This window comes from Xiphophorus couchianus, chromosome 22 (genome assembly GCF_001444195.1).
Source record: "Xiphophorus couchianus chromosome 22, X_couchianus-1.0, whole genome shotgun sequence".
Classification (NCBI taxonomy): domain Eukaryota; kingdom Metazoa; phylum Chordata; class Actinopteri; order Cyprinodontiformes; family Poeciliidae; genus Xiphophorus; species Xiphophorus couchianus.
Window position 1 is genome coordinate 4235071 of NC_040249.1, and position 17675 is coordinate 4252745.

Here is a 17675-nt window from a genome sequence, read left to right on the forward strand (position 1 = left end):
TATTGACCCTTCAGGCGCAGGTCGGGTTGCACCGGGGATAAAGGATTTTTGTGTATTGCTCCAAATGTTGGTCGGTTTTTGTGGAATCTGTGCTTTATTTGCTAAAGAGAAAGAGAGAGTGGTCTTTCTTTCTCTCTCTCTCTTTCCTTCCTTTTTTTTTTTTTTTTTTTTAATAAAAGACGCGTTTGCGGTATGACGGAAAGCACTTTTGGGCAACAATTGCTTATTTTCCCCTTCTGGAATAATAGAGACACTGATTATTTCTGTCTTAAGGATCTCTTTGTGCCTTCAGATTGCAGCGCAGAACCCAGGTCACCGGGTTTACGCAGTATAAGAAGTAACCGAGGATTAAAAAACAACTTTAAAAAAAAACAACAACAACAAAAAAAAAACCCCATCCAAATGCACTTGTCTTTTTGCGTGTAATTAGATGTAGCCATAGCGGGTAATTAGCGGTCGTTGACTAATATATTTGCACCTCAATCGCAACATTTGCACGTCCCATTGCACCTCCGGTGGGAGGCGCACACGCACTGAAGCAGAATCCAGAAGCTCGCGACTTCCGTATGCTTGAGCGGCGTATATATGTGCTTCTCTTCATGTCGCAAACTGCATGCTTATGGTGCAATCTTAAAATGTCGCATGTTTTCCCGCCCCACGGCTGACATAAAAACACGCAAACAAACTCCACTTTATAAGTGTACGGTGGCGACGGTGAAGTGCACTGTGGACGGATTTCCTTCAACATTTCATCACACGGTGGCTTGGTTTCCTTCCTTTTCCTCTGCCTGTTTTTCCTCTGTCTCCCTTCCTCTCTCTCAGTGTGTGTGTGTGTGTGTGTGTGTGTGTGTGCGTGTGTGCCTGCGCGTTAGCAGCCGCTGCCCGTGCCCGTCGAGTTGCTGTTTCGCTTTCCAGTTTCTCCTCGTGTTTGGATTCACGCACAAATCCTCGTGGGATTCGTAAAAAAAAAAAAATATATATATATATATATATATATTATAATGTATCCACCAGGAGAGAGAGCGGCGCGTCCAGGTCAAGTGCAGTAGCCGTTTGTGCGCGCGTAAAAGGAAATAGTTATTAAACTCGCGTCTGCGCATACAAAATGAAAGAGTTTGCGCTAAAGAAAACACAACCTAAACACATTTTCTTTCTTCTTCTTCTTTTTTTTAATGCCAATCTGGAACAGAGGCTTATCGTTAAGGCTCTAAACCCAAATTTACAGATTACTCTGAGCAGTTGTATTGAAGCTACACTTCTGAGCTTTCATTTAATTTAGCGCATTCTGGAGATACTGCAATAGGATCCCATTAAAAGCTTCCAGATTTGTCTCTTGAGGCGGGTGCGTTTCAGGTTGACTGCCTGTGACGCAGTTAAAGTCACCCCAGCCGCTTCCTATATGTCGGATTTGGTTTTTTTTTTTTTTTTTCCTCTCCAGCAAAAAACAAATAAAAAATAAACAAAGACTTGCCATAATCAGCAATTTCTGACAAACAATAGATACTCGCTGGACGTCGGTTTTGGAACAGGAAACTGGGTTTTACCGCTTGTGCTGGGGGGGAAAAAAAATAGGCTGTGGGAATCAGGTGCTGTGGACGCCGATGAAAATAATCCGCACAGGCCCCACAGGTGAAACGCCGACTTCTCTGATGTAAAGACACTAGAAAGGTCAGCGCGCTATTAAACGAATAGGGTGTAGAAAAAACGCTGCGATTCCGCATTTCTAAAAATAAAGAATTGCAGAACAAAGTCCAGGCGTGACACAGCAGGTTGCGCTGCACGCGCAGCTGCGGCTCCGGAAAACACGCAGCACAAACGCGGAGAGGGGCTGTTGTAGCCGGGCAGAGGGATGAAAGCCCATGCTCACGGTGACGCTCTGTTCATCCAACAGACCGCCAAATCTGCTCGATGGCTCGACCGAAGTAACGCCAGCAGAGGGGACCGGCGGAGACCCAGCATCCTCAGCGCGAACACCACGTTCCTCGAAGCACACAGAGCGGAGCCGCGCGCCGCAGGCGGGCGCCTCCACAGCCGGGGGAGGAGGAGGAGGAGAAGGAGAAGGACGAAGAGGGGAGCCGGACTCGGACTCGCCGCCTTGCTCCGTGAGCCCGGCCAGTTTAGACGTCTTTCGAAGCAGGTCGATATTTCGCCCTACCCGCCGCTCATCCAGCGGATACTTCTCCTTTGACTGCGACTCGCTGCCGAGCTCCCCGCTCTCTCCGCACCCAGTGACGGCTGACAAAGCCACGCAGACCCCCAGCCTCACCGGCCAGGTGATGAACCACGCCCTGCAGCGAATGGCTGTGGAGCACGGTGGACTCGGGCTGCAGGGTGAGCAAACTTCAGTGCACTGCAAAAAAGAGAGAAAGAAAATAACAAAGAGGGAGGGGTGAGGGATTTAAAAGATCATTCCGTTTCAGACATTATATATTAAATTATAATAAACTATGGTAGTTTGTAGATGGGATGGGTATACAGGGAAGGCTGAAATAAAGAAGAACAACAACAACAACAACGAGCCAACTGAGCCCAAACCTCTTACTTGTGATCACTCTCCTCATCTGGTTTGTCCACTTGTGTTAAAACAGAAAAAAATACTGTTCAGACTTTAAAGGATGAGATGTTAGTGAAATATCAATAATAGGTTTTGAATTGATATTAATAAGTTGGCAGATACACCTTCTCTGAGGCATAAGAATGAACAATGCACCGATCTGTAAAATTTGGGCCGATATCAATATATTACTGTTACGGCCGATAATCGATATTTACCAGTATATATTCCACCATTCTTTCAACATCTTGAAAAAAATCAACCACACCACTGACTTCCCCTCTGCATCTCTGCTTCTCCCCACAGTCACATGACCAAACAAATACCACATGACCAGCCTCCCTCCTCCCCCTTCTGAAACATCAACAACATGGGAACAAATAGCTGTTAATATCGGCCCAGTTTTATTTATCAGGCCGATACCGATGTTAGTGCCGATATATCATGCATCCACGTTAAGAATCTCAGCTCTCGAGTAAGTTTGACTTTAGCATTAGCACTGCCGCTAATCTGACTAAAGCTGGAAACAAGCTTAAAGTTTTGCTCCTCTACAGAAACTTAGTTCATGCATTTGCCTGCAATACAACCCTTATGAAAATTAGCTTTAAATTTCTCTGCTGGACACTAGACATGAGGAAGAAAAATTGATTATTATTCAAATTTAAATAATCTAAAATGAACAATTAACTCAAATAACTTGTGAACTTCTCAGAACTTTCCTTTCCTTAAATTGTGATTATTTGGGCCAAAGATGACAAGTGTTGCTAAGGGGGGAAAGAAAACAATCTGCTTTGCACGTGAAAACCAGAGACTTGACTGTGCAATACAGGCTGCTTCAGATGTTTTCACTGGCTGCAGTTTTTGTGTGGGTGTGCAGCAACATGCGAAACCAAACAGAAGCCCGACGCCCGCTCCTCAAGCGCTTCTTCATCAGAGTTTTGGAGGGGCTGATATTGATATTGATATTAAATACATGAACAACTCTCAGGGAGCGTTTTCTTTTTTTTGTCTGTTGGAGTTTTCCTCGTGAGGGAAACCTGGATTTTCCACTAAAGCGTTTGCAACTCTGTCAGATGAGTAATACCAACACTTTTACACATTCTGGTTTATTGACTAATACTTGGCTCAGGTCAGCTTGTTGGCTCACTGAGGAACCTCTGACAAACTCAGGCAGAAACATGTATCCTCCCCTGATTCCCTCATGTTGCCCAAGCCACTTTTACACAGCTCAATTTGAAAGGAAAAGAGAAAAAAGGGAGAGGGGTACTTCGATGAATATTACTCACCCTGAGGTAACTCATCAGTCATTATACCAAAAAGAGAAACAAACCAACCCGTTTTGTCTTGTGTCCTCCCAGTGCAACTGATGATTCAGCAGTTTTCTCGTGCAACTTCCATTGCTAAGAAAAAAGGAGTAGGATATGATTATTAATATTATTACTACATAGATCGTTTCGTTTTAAAATCAATAATTAAATCCGATGTAGTATAGCATGTTTTACCGCATTGTTCTCTGGAGTCCAGCGCTACGTTTAGACTGCAGTGTGCTCAAGATACACCATAAGGCATTTTGCTGTAACAAAAGGAGCACACTTCCTCTTTAACACCGGATGAAAAGCGCACACCTAAAGATGACCTGCACAAACGTTTTGGTTAAATGGGAAAAAAGGTTGTTGGACCCTGACAATAGAGTCTCCAAAGACACGGATGAGCTGCTTGGAAGATAGGAGCAGAGGGTGTATCAGCTGATACTTTTTAGGAAGTGTTTGTCATTTGAGTCCGGTCCTCAAACCTTTTTTTCTTTGTTCACCTAATTCTTTCAGTGGGAACGTGAGATGTCTGATGTATAAATTAGTCTGACAGGACATCCTGTTGACTTTAACCTGCCAGCTACAAGGTCAGGTACAGTGTAAGGGCTGTGTGATGCCTGGTTTTCCTGGGATTACTTCACGGTGTAACCATTCCCAGAGGCTAAATAATCTGACAAGCATTGTTGGCAGCAGGTATCATAGGACAGAACTGTTATTGTGTCACCATTTGTGGTCATATGTCACTTCCCTCTCTTTGTGTAAATAAGCACCTACACCACACAGTCAGCTGTGGTGGGTGGCAATCTGGATCTCAGTGATTTTTTTTTTTCTTCTCTGTCCCAAATGACATTAAGTGGAAGCATTGCCATAGATTTACATGCTAACACATTTAGGATTCAACAAGCCTGACTTAGTGGCTGCACATATTTGAGTAATGTAGGTTTTTATCATGTAACACATGTGGTTAGAGAATGATGCAAAGCAAGCAGAAGATGACGGATCTGTGAATGTTGCAGAGTGTGTTCACTAGTGAAACAAAGGTTTCAGTTTGAAACTCCGGAAAATTTGCGAAGAAAAGCTGAAAGGAGGCAATGGCGAGTCAGCAAAAAGGCGACTTCTTTTCTTATCTCTCAGCTGAAATCTTACTGTGCTCCCATGCGAACGGAGAGCCACATTTATTTTCTTTCTTGCTTTATTCACTGCAAGTTCTCTCAACACTGATGCCTTACCAAAAATAGCTGTCAGTTTGTCAGCAGAGGATTGACAAAGTTCTTCCTCACTTGTTTAAATCGCGTTGTCTTTTTCATCATACAAGTGAATGTGTAGAGGTCTCAGGGATATAGACTTCCAAGACGTGCGTCTGGGATGGCGGAACCAAAGGGGCGTGGCCTATAACGCGCAATGTGCAATAATGTTGATGAATTTTGCGATATTCACATGAGTATAATAAACAAGTAATTTAACAAAGTTATTGTATTTCTGACAAGCTCACCAAACACTTTATCTTATAAAAGATTTCTAAGTGGCAAAAGGTCACCAAATATGCATAGGAATCCTTACATAAGTAGCTAACACTTACTGTGGTCAAATAAGTTTTTTGTGATATGCATGTTACATACAAATTTACAACATATCATGAAGCTGTTTCTGCATGATGCTCTGCTGAGCTACATATTCTGTGTTCAGACTCAGTGTGGGAAACGCGTGTAGCTCACACCTTAAAGGTGTTAAAGTAGCCACTGGCTGTATTTAGATCACCTCAGTGTCAGGATGACAGGACATGACATCAAAATCGGATGGATTTTCCAGGTTGTACAATTTTTAAACACCAAATGAGTCATGATGTGGAAAAAGTTGCATATTTTTTTTATTGTTTTACAGCAGCCAGTGAAGTGTTTCATGGAGTTTCAGCAGTTCTCATGGTCCTTCTGATTCTGTTTTTGTGTTTGTTGTATGGTTCGATTGAAAAACAGAGCGAAGCACGCAAGGCTGTCACCTCCAGCAATAAAGATCGAAAATAGTGCTGCAGTGGACTTGTTTATATCGACATCATCTACAATAGAAGACTTTTTAAGTGCTGTGCTGCCGGCTAGAGTTGCAGTCTGTGTTGACTTGTAGCTTGGTAACAAAACTTGAGGCGAAAAAAGGGCAAAAAACAGCAAATATTGAAAACAAGCCATGAAAGAAAAGCCTTAAGAATATAGAGGGGTACTCTCGGATTTCACAAATGCTGCACAAACAAACACTTTACTGTTCATTAGGAATGAATGGTTACATTTAAATTCAAATGCCACAACAAATCAACTGAGATTGAATTATGTCCATGCATATTTCTGTGTTTATTCTAGAGATACACTTGTGCTATCTCCAGATGCTAGCAGAAAACCCTAAGAAGCGTCAGGGTGTTGTACTCTCTATAAGAGAATATAATAGAAGTGATTAGCTTAACTGATTTCCTTGTGTCTCTTTTATTTATTTTTTTCCACTGCAGCCAGACAGATAGCAATCAGAAGATTGTGCATGTGTGCACAGGTCACTCATTAATTGCGCATGTTAAGCAGTCAAAATAGGCCTGCAGCTCCTTTGTGTGACCCAGACGGAAACTTTATGCATCTCAGGCAGTCTGCTTTGTCTGTCGATGACAATGTTTAACAGATAAAAACACACGCGCAGTGCTGCAGCTTGTCATGTGTTGTCGCCAGCATGCAATAAAGGCTTCAGATATGAAGAATGTTTCCTTGTTTGTGTGTCGGATGCCAAAAGGTACCGTAAGAAGGATCAGTTTATCTTCTTCTTGTCAGAGTTCGGTCTCTCTGCACTTCCTCATGCGGCAGCAGGAAGAAAACACAATAGTCAGCTGTCTGGAGAGTCAAAGTGAAGCTACGCGAAGCGTTTTTGTTCTGTTTTTGTTTTTTCTTGACATGAACACCTTCGTAATAGAAGAAACAAACAAACAAATAGCTACACAAATTGCTTGATGATCAGCTTTGATTTGAGCTGATAAATCTGTATAAAATAACCAACATGCTTAATTGGACTAATGTGTAATCAGTTTTCATATTCAGTCTGGGTAACTTTAGAATTTGGACTTCTTCTACAGATTTAATTCACAACAAAGTTGTAAACATCTCTTTGGCCATTTGGTTCCCTTTGGAACAAAAAGACAAAATTGTTGAGTATTTGTGTATGCTTTCAAATAGACATATTTTTATGTTCACGCCAAACATTGCTGGTATTGGATATAGGCAGTGTGGTTCTCTGCCCTGGGCAACCTGAACATGGGGGATGCCATTAGCACAAACACAAAGTGTGCTCTTTAAATAAGTTATTTCCCTTAAGAGTCTGATTCTTTTACTTGTTTGCATGTCAAGTGTCAAGTCAATGTGAAGCTTCCCCAACCACTGCTGGATACTGATGCTGAACCTGGTGTCCGATTCACCGCGTTTAGTACTAATTTAATGATCTAGTTCTTGGTTTAAAAAAAAGAAAATCAATGACAGTAAACAATCATTGACAGGATAGGATCAGTTAAAGGTGCAACCATCTCTTGGGTTCTTTTCGAATACGGTAAAACATTTTTCATGCAGCCTAGTCACATTTTGGATTAATCATCCCTCTGGATAATTTGTTGCAATGTTGATCAAATCTAGGACTACTTTATAAATGCTGAAGACTTTTTTTTTTTTTTTGCTGATTTTGACACTTTTGGAAACCTTCCATGCTGTGATTTGATATGTAATATATAATTTTGCTTTGCTTAACTCTGCTTTACATGGTTATAATTTCTTTGCGCTCTAAAGCATTTCAATTGTTCACTGTTTAACAAGCATCTATTTGAGCGAATTGACAAATGCTTGTTTTCAGTTGCATTTCCAGCAATGATGACACATTCTGAGCCTTTGCAATTTTTCCTTGTCTCCTGCTTAACACCGTTCTAGCCATGCTTCAGCAGCGCCTGACGGATTTATCGCTGAATCAGTAGCTTCAATATTGAAGGATGTTAGAAATATTAAGTCTGGGTTTCATAACGGCGTGAATGAGTCATAAGCGGAGATCGGTAAGAGGTCAGAGCCTTTCATACTTATACTGTAGTTCAGACTGAAAATTTAACAGATAAACCACAAAAACAAACACACACACACACACACACACCAATGCAGAGGTACAAACATGCGCTCACACGGTCAGCTGGTGTGTTTTTGTTTCTATCACAACTGTCAAAGATACATTTTACATGTTATATTGCAAGTAAATAATAAATATATTTTATATGATCCATTTCCTAGAACATACAGTGGCATGTTTTACATTTTGTCAGAGTACATCTACAAACTCCAATGTATTTTATTGGGATATTGGATGTCAGATCAACACCAAACAGTGTATAATTGTGAAGTGAAAGGAAAATACATGGTATACGATACTACTACTGCTAATAAAAAGAGATTTATACTCGGTGCACTCTTTTGGATGATATCCAAAAATACAATTCAGTGCCACCAATTACCTACAGAAGTCATGTATGTGGTAAAATCTCAATAACATACACTTAAGCTTGTGGTTGTAATGTGACAAAACAGAAAAAAAGCTGAAGGTGTCTGAATACCTTTGCAATGTGATGCTAACTATAAATGTAAAAGAAAATGTTCTGTGACCCAGAATAGTACGGGGTCACCCATATGACAAACAAAGAAGCCATTGAACATCATACAAGGCTTTGTAGAAGCATCCACTGAGCTTAGTTCCTCTGTGGTTTCCTTTAATGCAAGGAGTCATATTTAAAATATGTCAGTGCTCAGGTTGACTTGGTTTTCAAGTCTTAACCCCCGACCACAGATCCTGTGTGATAACGTATTTTTCATGTTTCACTTAAATGAATCATAGATGAGCGAACTGTAAATTTAACAGGGAAGCTCTCGTCTTAACACCTAATCACTGCAGAAAATGCTGCTTCTGACTGTACTGACTCATAATGTTCCAGACACACGTTACGGTTTTACGAATATGTTGAAAAAATTACTATGTGTTTTCTGCTCTCTGTTTCAGGGCACTCTCCCAACCACTATAGCACTATTAACGCGGCACGGGATATGCAGTCAGAAGCAGTTGGTCGTAAACTCCGTGCTATTGGAGATAACTTCAACAACGAGCTGATGGTAAGGGTAAGAGTCAGGGATCACATATCAAACTCTTCTCAATGTAAAGTTTTGTGCAATACATCTGTAAATGTATCTAAATTATTTGAGCGCTGATGAACTTAACCCCTCACTTCCTGATTTTATTAAAAATTATTTTTAAAAAATGAGGTATTTGCTTTTGCTTGGCAGTTTTTGCTGCTAAACAGATTTTTCAGATTGTTTTTCTTTTTAATCATTACAGTATTTCAAATAGTAAAGTTTGTTAGTTTGAATATGACTAATTCAACTGCCTGAATTAATGCAAAGTTAAGGTATGATGCAAATTAGGGACATTAGGCATTATTGGGAATAATAGTAACTAAACAATATTGCTGTTAGTGAATGGCTAAGTGAATTAAAAGGAAGCTTTGAAAAGGGAAAATCTGCCGCTATTAACAATATGGATGAATTATTTTTGATACCATTACTCACCAAGAGTTTTGAAGTTTTGATATGTTTTTGAATATCATCACAGTGCTTCAAACAGATCGGGATAATGCTAAGCCACTTTCCCTGCACACACCCAGGTATTTCTGTTACCTTTTTTTGCAATAACAAAACTGTTTGTTATTGTTATTGATACAGTGACACAGGCAGAATAGATGGCATGCATTTGAGGACAAACGTTTATTTTTATCATCTAATACTTGAGACTTGACTAAAACTTGTGAACGTATGATAACTAAATTAATAAAAGTTGTGACCAGTCGGTATTTTAGCTAAGCTAGCTAATGGTAATGAAAACACTGGCCCTTCAATCACAATCTGATTATAATCAGTGGAATCATAATTCAACAGAAATTAAACATTCACGGAAAAGACAAGGGGAAAAAAGAGATGAGATGTTGTTTCTTCTGTTTACCATCTAGTTTTAAGCAATAAAAACAAAGTCAAAAGCAAAACCTTGTGGCACAAATTGCGGTGGAGCTGACATTTTCAAATACCAAATTATTTGCACAGCATGTTAAGCTGCTTATATCCTCGCTGGCAGGCATGAAGATGAAGCAAAGTGTTCACAGATGCTGAAAGCAAATCTCAGTGCCGGTTTACCTCTGCCATGTTGCATTGTTTGTCACCTTGTGGCACCAGTGTGGCTGACACACTTTTCCCTCATACTTTGGCCTATTTTTCAAAACTCTCTTCTGCAGTAATCCAAAAATAGATAAGACATTTAGCGCCTGTCTCTGATTGTGACATGAAATTACAGTTGCATTAGCCTCACAATTACTTCCCTGAAGACATGATTACATTATCACAGGGAGCATATAACCACTGAATAGACCCTGTTGTAAATTTGAATAACCGCAGTAAGACTCGATTTCCTCTTGGCTTCTGATTCCTTGGCAACGTTTCTGCATGTTGCATCATCAGAGATTTACTTACTGTCAAAGGGCAGACTAGCAAACTGGAAAATGCAGAGATGAAGGGGAAGAAGAGTCTGTGCTCATTTAAATTAACTTTAATCTCATGAGTGTAGTGAGCTGAAAAGTAAAAGTCAGGAAAATGCATGACGGGAGTTTTATATCCCTCCGAAGAGCTTAAAAATCTCCCTTAGTGTCAGAAGCTTAACATCTAGAAAGCTTCAAGTCTGCATCTCAGCAGTTTGATGCATCACAAATGTGCTTCCACCCATTTTGTTTAGTGCCTGATTTGGTAATGAGCAGCATCAGGAGAATTAACCCGTTAGATGTTTTTCTTAGTCGCACCACTTGTAGAATCCTCCCAAAAAACATCAAAAATAGTCAATGCTCTTTCTTTATGCTTTTATAATTATAATATTAACAGAATGTATTGTTAGAATTACAAAAAAATATAGGCTCCAGTATTTAAAGATATTTTCCAGGATTATTAGTAGAAAATGGGGTATTGTTTTGAAGATACTTTATGCTTTTTAAGTTGCCTTTCTGTAGCCTCTATTTACACCAGCAGAACTCATATTTCTATGGCCCATATTCATAATGTTGGCTTGTGTTTGTAGCAGTTTGTCTACAAACAAATTCTACATGCAATATATGTGAAGGCACAAGAAATAAAACCCAGTGACCTATTTTGTGCATTATTGGTTGGGTTGCCTGTTTGAGGCGTTAAATAATCATTTATCATTTCAGTGGAGTTAAATCTAATCAATGGTGATGGTTGATGCACTTTCCAGTTGCATATCAACTGATGCACTTTCCAGTTGCATATCAATAGTAAGGATGAAGAATATTTTTTCCACCAAAAAAAGAAAAGAAAAGTCTGAAATGGGAAAAAACCCTGAAGAAAGAAGAAATTTGAATAAAACCTCTCACCTGGTGCACACTGTACAACTCCATCATTCTTTTTTCTTTCTTTCTGTTCTTTCTTTCGGCTGCATACATTGGTTTTGAGTCGCAAATCCCAGCAGGCATTAGGAATCTCATGTAAAATTACACAACCTTGAAATAAGTAGAATTTTAATTTGAAAAAACAAGGTTTAGTTTGAAAGGCCTTGTCTGGTGACACTACTTGTGTATCCTTTACAAATGTGTGCAAAACTTTGTCGATATTCCACTAATGTCAAAACCACCCCCACAATTTAGCAACTGCAGTGTTTCCACAGCATAAGAAACGCAATTAAGATCACTCATGAATAAGGTTGTTCTCGCGATAAGTCTTTAAAAAACTTGCAGTGACAACATCCTCCTACCACTTCCTGCTGTCTTCTTTGTGTTTCGTCAGTAGTAACATCCGGTCGTTGATCACATGACTCAAAGAAAGTGTTGCCATGAGTTGTTTTATGAGTTTTTTTTTTTCTTTCAAAATTTTTGGAATTACATGGTCAAAGGAAATGCAGCTAAAGATAATTTAAAATCTGTGGGTTTGACACGGAATTGAATTTTGGAATATTGGTGCTTTTATTTTGAACAGTACTTGTTCGCTTTATTTTGAAAAATAAATGTTGATTCTGTTGTTGAATCTTTAATGTAGACCTATTAGGGTCTACATTAGTGCCTGATTTCTACATTAAAGGGTATAAGGGCTTTGAAACCTACTTCCAACCAATGTAAAACTGAATCTTTTCTTATCTGCTAGTCCCTATCAGTTTGTCCTGTTTTCAAGCATTACAACTTAAAACACAATGCTCAGTAGCACATTTTATATCACCACTTAGTGCGCTAACATCAGGAGGAATGTAATGTGATCCTTATGTGGAGGATTCCCTGGACTGATGTTTGGTACGTGATAAGAGACACGTAAGGCCTGGCTGCTTGTTAACCTCACTGCTGTGATTCAAATGGTCATCAAACGCAGGCAGAAGGGTGACTGAACGTGAGTCAGCACCTAGTCACATTAAGCAAGTTGGGGGAAAAAAATCTGAAGTGTGTATGTATGCGTGCGTGCGCGCTTGTCTTTGTGGCGAACCTAATTTGAACATGGCTGCAGAGTTATCTGGAGTATGCGCACGCATGTGTGCTCGTTCTTGCTGTAGAACAATGAAGAGGCACAGATAAGAAAGCGGAACAAGGAGACTCGTTCCTTGTTTTCTGGCAGGCAAAGTTACACATCGTTTGACAAACCGCTATTGTACAGCACGTTTCAGGCTGATCACTTTTAATCACTCGCTAGGTAATGCAACCTTTATAAATGTAAATTTGATTGAAGCTTTCAATTATTTAGCTATGACATGTTCAGTTACATTCACTCCCAAAGGATTTGGTTTAAATTTGAAGAAAAAGACAGCTCTACCTTTGATTGGATCCTGCACTTCTGAAGCAAAGTAGGATGAAAAGATGTGAACCAAGCTCTGCTTTAAACTGCAGACTACATTCTTCCCCATCTGGATGTTGCAAACCACAAGCCGTTCCGTGACCTTCTTCAGGTTTTGACCTCTTAAACAGCTATACCACAAATATTACTTAATCACTGAGCAATCTTCATAGGCTATAAACCCGTGACAGCATGAGTCACGGTCATCTTAAAGCCAGTAAAATCTCTATGGTTTTCCCAAGTATCACTTGACTTAAGGTGAGTCACAATTTCTTGTGTGAACTCAGTCACAGAAGAGGTCGTACTCTTGGTAGCCTGACCTGAGCAGTGAAGAAATATGAAAGAAAAATAGGCTCATCTGAAAAACTTAGGCAATCCCAATGAACTGAGCAGGCCCATCACATTGACTGATTCATATCTGGCCCTTGTGCTGATGAGTTAGACAAGTGAATATGGGATGTTTTTCCACTGTTCTTTTCAACAGTGATCCTCAGTTTCCTATATTTTTCCTTTGTAACAAAGCAATTCCTATTTTACAACACATTTTGTAAGCAGGTTTTCGTCTGTTTTGGACGATCTAATCATAGGGCCTTTTTATGTTTTAGGAAAGGCAGAAAAACAGTGAAGCTATAAAATTATATTCCTATTCCCATTGACAACAAGACCATGCCTCCTACGTGCATTAATATTTTTTTCTGATTTTTAGTAATAAGGACATTTCAGAATGTTTTTATTTATTGTGATGCACCAAGAAATCAACGCAATTCTCAGCAGCTCTGACAGCTGGAAACTCAAAACGTTCCATCTTTTTCAGGTCAGTGAAAGCACCATAGCCGGTCTCATTGATGTTAACACTGTTTGTTATGGAGGTACTTAACAAGTGAAATGAAAAAGACTCAATGTTAACTATTTTCACTGTCGTGTGTTTAAAAAGAAAGACAAAGACAGAAAGAGTGAGAAAGAATAAGACTTCAGCAGATAACAGGAAGGCTGAACAGATACGGCAACTTTGGCAGGACTGTGGGACAAAAAATGAGCTATTTTCCCCTATTATTTTACTTATTTTCTGTCAGAAAAGTAAAATAAGAATCAACAAACCAATAATATGTTTGTAGGCCTGTCACAATAAGTAATAAATCAATTAATCGCATGATAAATTAGAACAAGTTAAATAATTTTCATTTGCATGATTTATTTATCGTTTGTTCTCTTTCTACCAAAAACTGGATGATAAAAGTCTTCAAACTGGTGTTTTGGTCTTAACTACCTTTTTTTTTGTGAAGGACAGTTTTGTTTAAAGAGACGTCATAATTCATTTTATTTGTTTTTTTCTGTTGTTTATTTTGCATATTTAAAATGTCTTCTAGTACCAGTGTTAAATGTTCACTGAAATTTAAAGAAAGTTTATTAATCTTTGAGAATGTGTTCTTGCATTATTATGCCTTGACCGTTATAGTTCTTGAATGTTGTCTCAAAGCAATAATGTTATTGTTTATCGCGATAACTTCTGGGGTCAATTTATTGTCCAGTAAAATTTGTTATCGTTTGTCTGATTCTAGAGAGTGATCTGATTTCTTTTTAATTCACAATGCATTACTTTTATGGAAAGTTTACTAAATCCAAGGATGGATTGTTGTAAAGATTATACTTTCTGTTTTGCTACACCGTCATAATAGAGTTTATTTCTTTGGTGGCGAAAGACGAGGTCAAAAGAAATGCAATATTTGGAGGAAATGACAGCAGACATCTAAACAGCCTTCACATTTTCTTGTTTAAAAATGTAACTAATGTGTCTAAAAACACAATAATTGTCTCCACACAATATGTAAAGTGGAAAAACTACATTAAACATTGAAGCACACCTAAGGATGTTTTATGGTACAATTTCTTGAACTACTTCACCACGTTTTCCCATTGTTAGGTTTTCTATAAAGAGTTAGCCTCCTGTGCCTGTACTGTTGACAAAAGAGCTTATTTCAGGTTCAGTGCTTGGAAGCCAGCGGGGAGCGAAGGCTGCATATGGCTATGGAGGATTTTGACTCATTATCTGTAAATACACTAATTCAGCCACACGGCGTTGCATCACATCCATTTTGTGCCAGAGAGGTAACTAGAACTCTAAAACACATGATTAATAAAATCTTAGTGATCTTTTTTTTTTTTTTTGCATAAAAAAATAATACATTCTGTACTTTTAAATTCGCTCTTGTTTCTTTGTCCTCATCTCTTCCAGAATCTCTCTGTATCGGTGTCTCGGTTAAACATTTACACAGCGCATGCATGATTGTTGGTGTGTGTTTGTTTTGAGACATCTGTGAATGTGCTCAGTACGATGTACGTGCCCATTTCTGTGTGGTGTGTCAGCCTGGTGTCCGTGACTGTGTAGTTTCATTACGCCTCAAACCTGTGGTTAGAGAACTCTCAGGGAGGAGAGCACAAGGTCTAATTATCCTGACCAAACACGAACACGCCCACGCACACACGCGCACCCACCCCTGCAAACGCAGAGGCACACACATACTAACTCCAAATGCATGATCCGTCATCTGTCACTAAGAGGTGAAACCCTTTGTCCTGAAGGCAGAAATAACCCTCAGAAATATTGTGGACCAGTAGAGTGTGATTTTTTGGCTGCTTATGTCATTCTCTGTGTTTCAGAGTGTGTTGAAGGAAAAATAGCGGGAAAAAAAAGACAGGATATTTTACCCCTACCTTATCGTTTTCATTAACCTGTGCAGTTCAGCTCAGGTTTGGTGTTGAGCCTGATTGGAGCGTGGCTAGTTGAAAGATTGTGTTGTTGATTCGTTGTGTTGGATAAAACCATTTGTGTAACTCAAGGAAGGTTTGTAGTAAAAAAAGAAAATAGAAAACAGGAGAACAGGAATCATTTTCTGACTGAAAGTTTTCATTAGTCCGGTTTCTGCAAAGCGAGTCTCGTGCATGTGCCCCTAAATGTCAAAGTATTCAGCTAGTCTCCCACTGCTAGTTATTGAATCTGGAGTATAGCAAGTATATTTCACAACACATTTAAGATTGTAAAATCCTTGCAGTTTTTTATTTACACTACAGGATATATCAAGCACACCCAAATGTTTTGGGTAGTGTGTTTAAGCTTCAGAACCTCTGTTTACTTCTGCTGCCTGCTGCTTCCAGGTGCTTCTCTCCAACCCCTCCTCCACCTTGGCAGCTGAATTACAGTGAATCCCCAGTCCCAATATTTACAAAGTCACCTACTAGCAGATTTGTCTGTAGAGCACATCTAAATTATTTGAAAAAAAAAAAAAATGCAGTTTTGGAAGCTGAGATACCTCGATGCTATCTGACATCAGTGCACTTTGCAAAGCAGTCAATCCAAGAGCGCCATTCTTTTTTTGGCGCTGATTGACTGTAAGAGCAGAAATAAGGAACAAGGTAGCTACTGGGGTGTTGCCAAGACTGTTTCTACTACACATAATAATGCATATTCTATGAACTATAAAATGGGCAATAATAAGTGTTTTTAGAGAAGGTCTCAAGGTCTCACAAATTGTTGCTATTTGGGCAGCTGTGCTTAAAGGCGCAGCGTTATGTAAAATTGACATTTCTGAGTTTTACATCTTTGTTATAATGTTATTCCCTCAGCAACATAGTACCTGGAGTGTTTCTTTGATTCTTTGATGTATGTTTAGGAAATCCTTCAATCTCCATGGTAACCAATCAACTTGACAAAACAACACATTCTCACTCCCAACTCGTCATATATTGACGAGATGGGACGATTTCTGACCATGCGTCACATATTGACGTGAAGGGTACCCCCTTTGCGTCAATATGTGACGACTTGGGCAGGGTCCTTCAGCGTCACATGTTGACGGTTTGGGTAGGTCACATGTTTTACGTGGATTATTGAAGCGAAGGGTTCTCGCAACCGCTGCCGACACTTCAAAACCCGACGATTTGGTTAGGTTTAGGGCAAAAATTACGGTAAGGCATAGGGTAAAACACCTCGCGTCACATATTGACGCAAAAGGGTACCCTGCGCGTCAATATGCGACGAGGACGGACCGTCCGATGCGTAAATATATGACGAGTAGGGAGTGAGAATGGGCTGGACAAAAACACCTGGTTGAACATAGCGTCTCCTTCAAAGTGCAACTCCTCCTCGAAGCTGCAGTTTCCAAGTTTCTGAGCTTCTGCCTCACAGAGATGCCTCCCCAACAATGTCACCCCTCAGCTCCTTCAGACTAGCCAGCAGCATTTAGCAAACACCTGGTAGACTACCCACCAGGTGGGTGGACCTGGTGGACCACCAGCATAGCTGGCATCAGATGGGTAGTTCATTATACAAGCTACTTCTCAGTGAATTGCTGGTAAAAACGCTGTTAAAGGGTTGGTAGAGGAGTGATGTTATGTGTGTTTCAAAAAGAGCAGGAGTTAGAGACAGTGGCCCAATTTCAAGATGTAAAATCAAGAAGTAAAATTTATTTTAAGTCACACACACATACCCCCCCCACACACACATACTGTATATACGTATATATATATATATATATATATATATATATATATATATATATATATATATATATACACTGCTCAAAAAAATAAAGGGAACACTTAAACAGGTGTTTAACACTTAAAGTGTTCCCTTTATTTTTTTGAGCAGTATATATCTATATATATATAAATAGATATATATATATATAGATATATAGATAGATAGATAAATATATATACATATACCTGTATATATATGCTGCAACTGGACAAATAGATGTTTAAAAATTTGTCTAAAAAACTTCAGAAAATGAAGGAACTGATTCTAAAGAACCAAACAAAGTTCAGACAAATTTGAGCTGGAAAATAGAGATAACTGGTTTCCGAACATAATAATCTTGACCCAGAAAGAGATGGTACGACACAGAT

At 39.3% G+C, this 17675-nt stretch overlaps 1 protein-coding gene and 1 long non-coding RNA gene across 4 annotated transcripts in view; one reads left to right on the plus strand and one right to left on the minus strand.

The window, feature by feature from the left end:
• Nucleotides 1-17675, plus strand: part of bcl2l11 (BCL2 like 11) — a 35824-nt gene that overhangs the window by 3048 nt on the left and 15101 nt on the right. For 2 of the 3 annotated variants that reach the window (XM_028007969.1, XM_028007970.1), the window contains exons 2-3: nucleotides 1892-2331; nucleotides 8911-9026. In XM_028007969.1, coding sequence (XP_027863770.1) covers nucleotides 1892-2331; nucleotides 8911-9026 — 556 coding nt within the window. The remainder of the gene's footprint in view (nucleotides 1-1891; nucleotides 2332-8910; nucleotides 9027-17675) is intronic. The other variant, XM_028007971.1, reaches the window with a different exon arrangement.
• Nucleotides 2238-8892, minus strand: LOC114138599 (uncharacterized). Its single transcript, XR_003594245.1, has 3 exons — nucleotides 4057-8892; nucleotides 3889-3954; nucleotides 2238-2350 (listed from the first exon to the last, which is right to left on the minus strand). It is a non-coding gene; the product is annotated as an uncharacterized LOC114138599 (long non-coding RNA).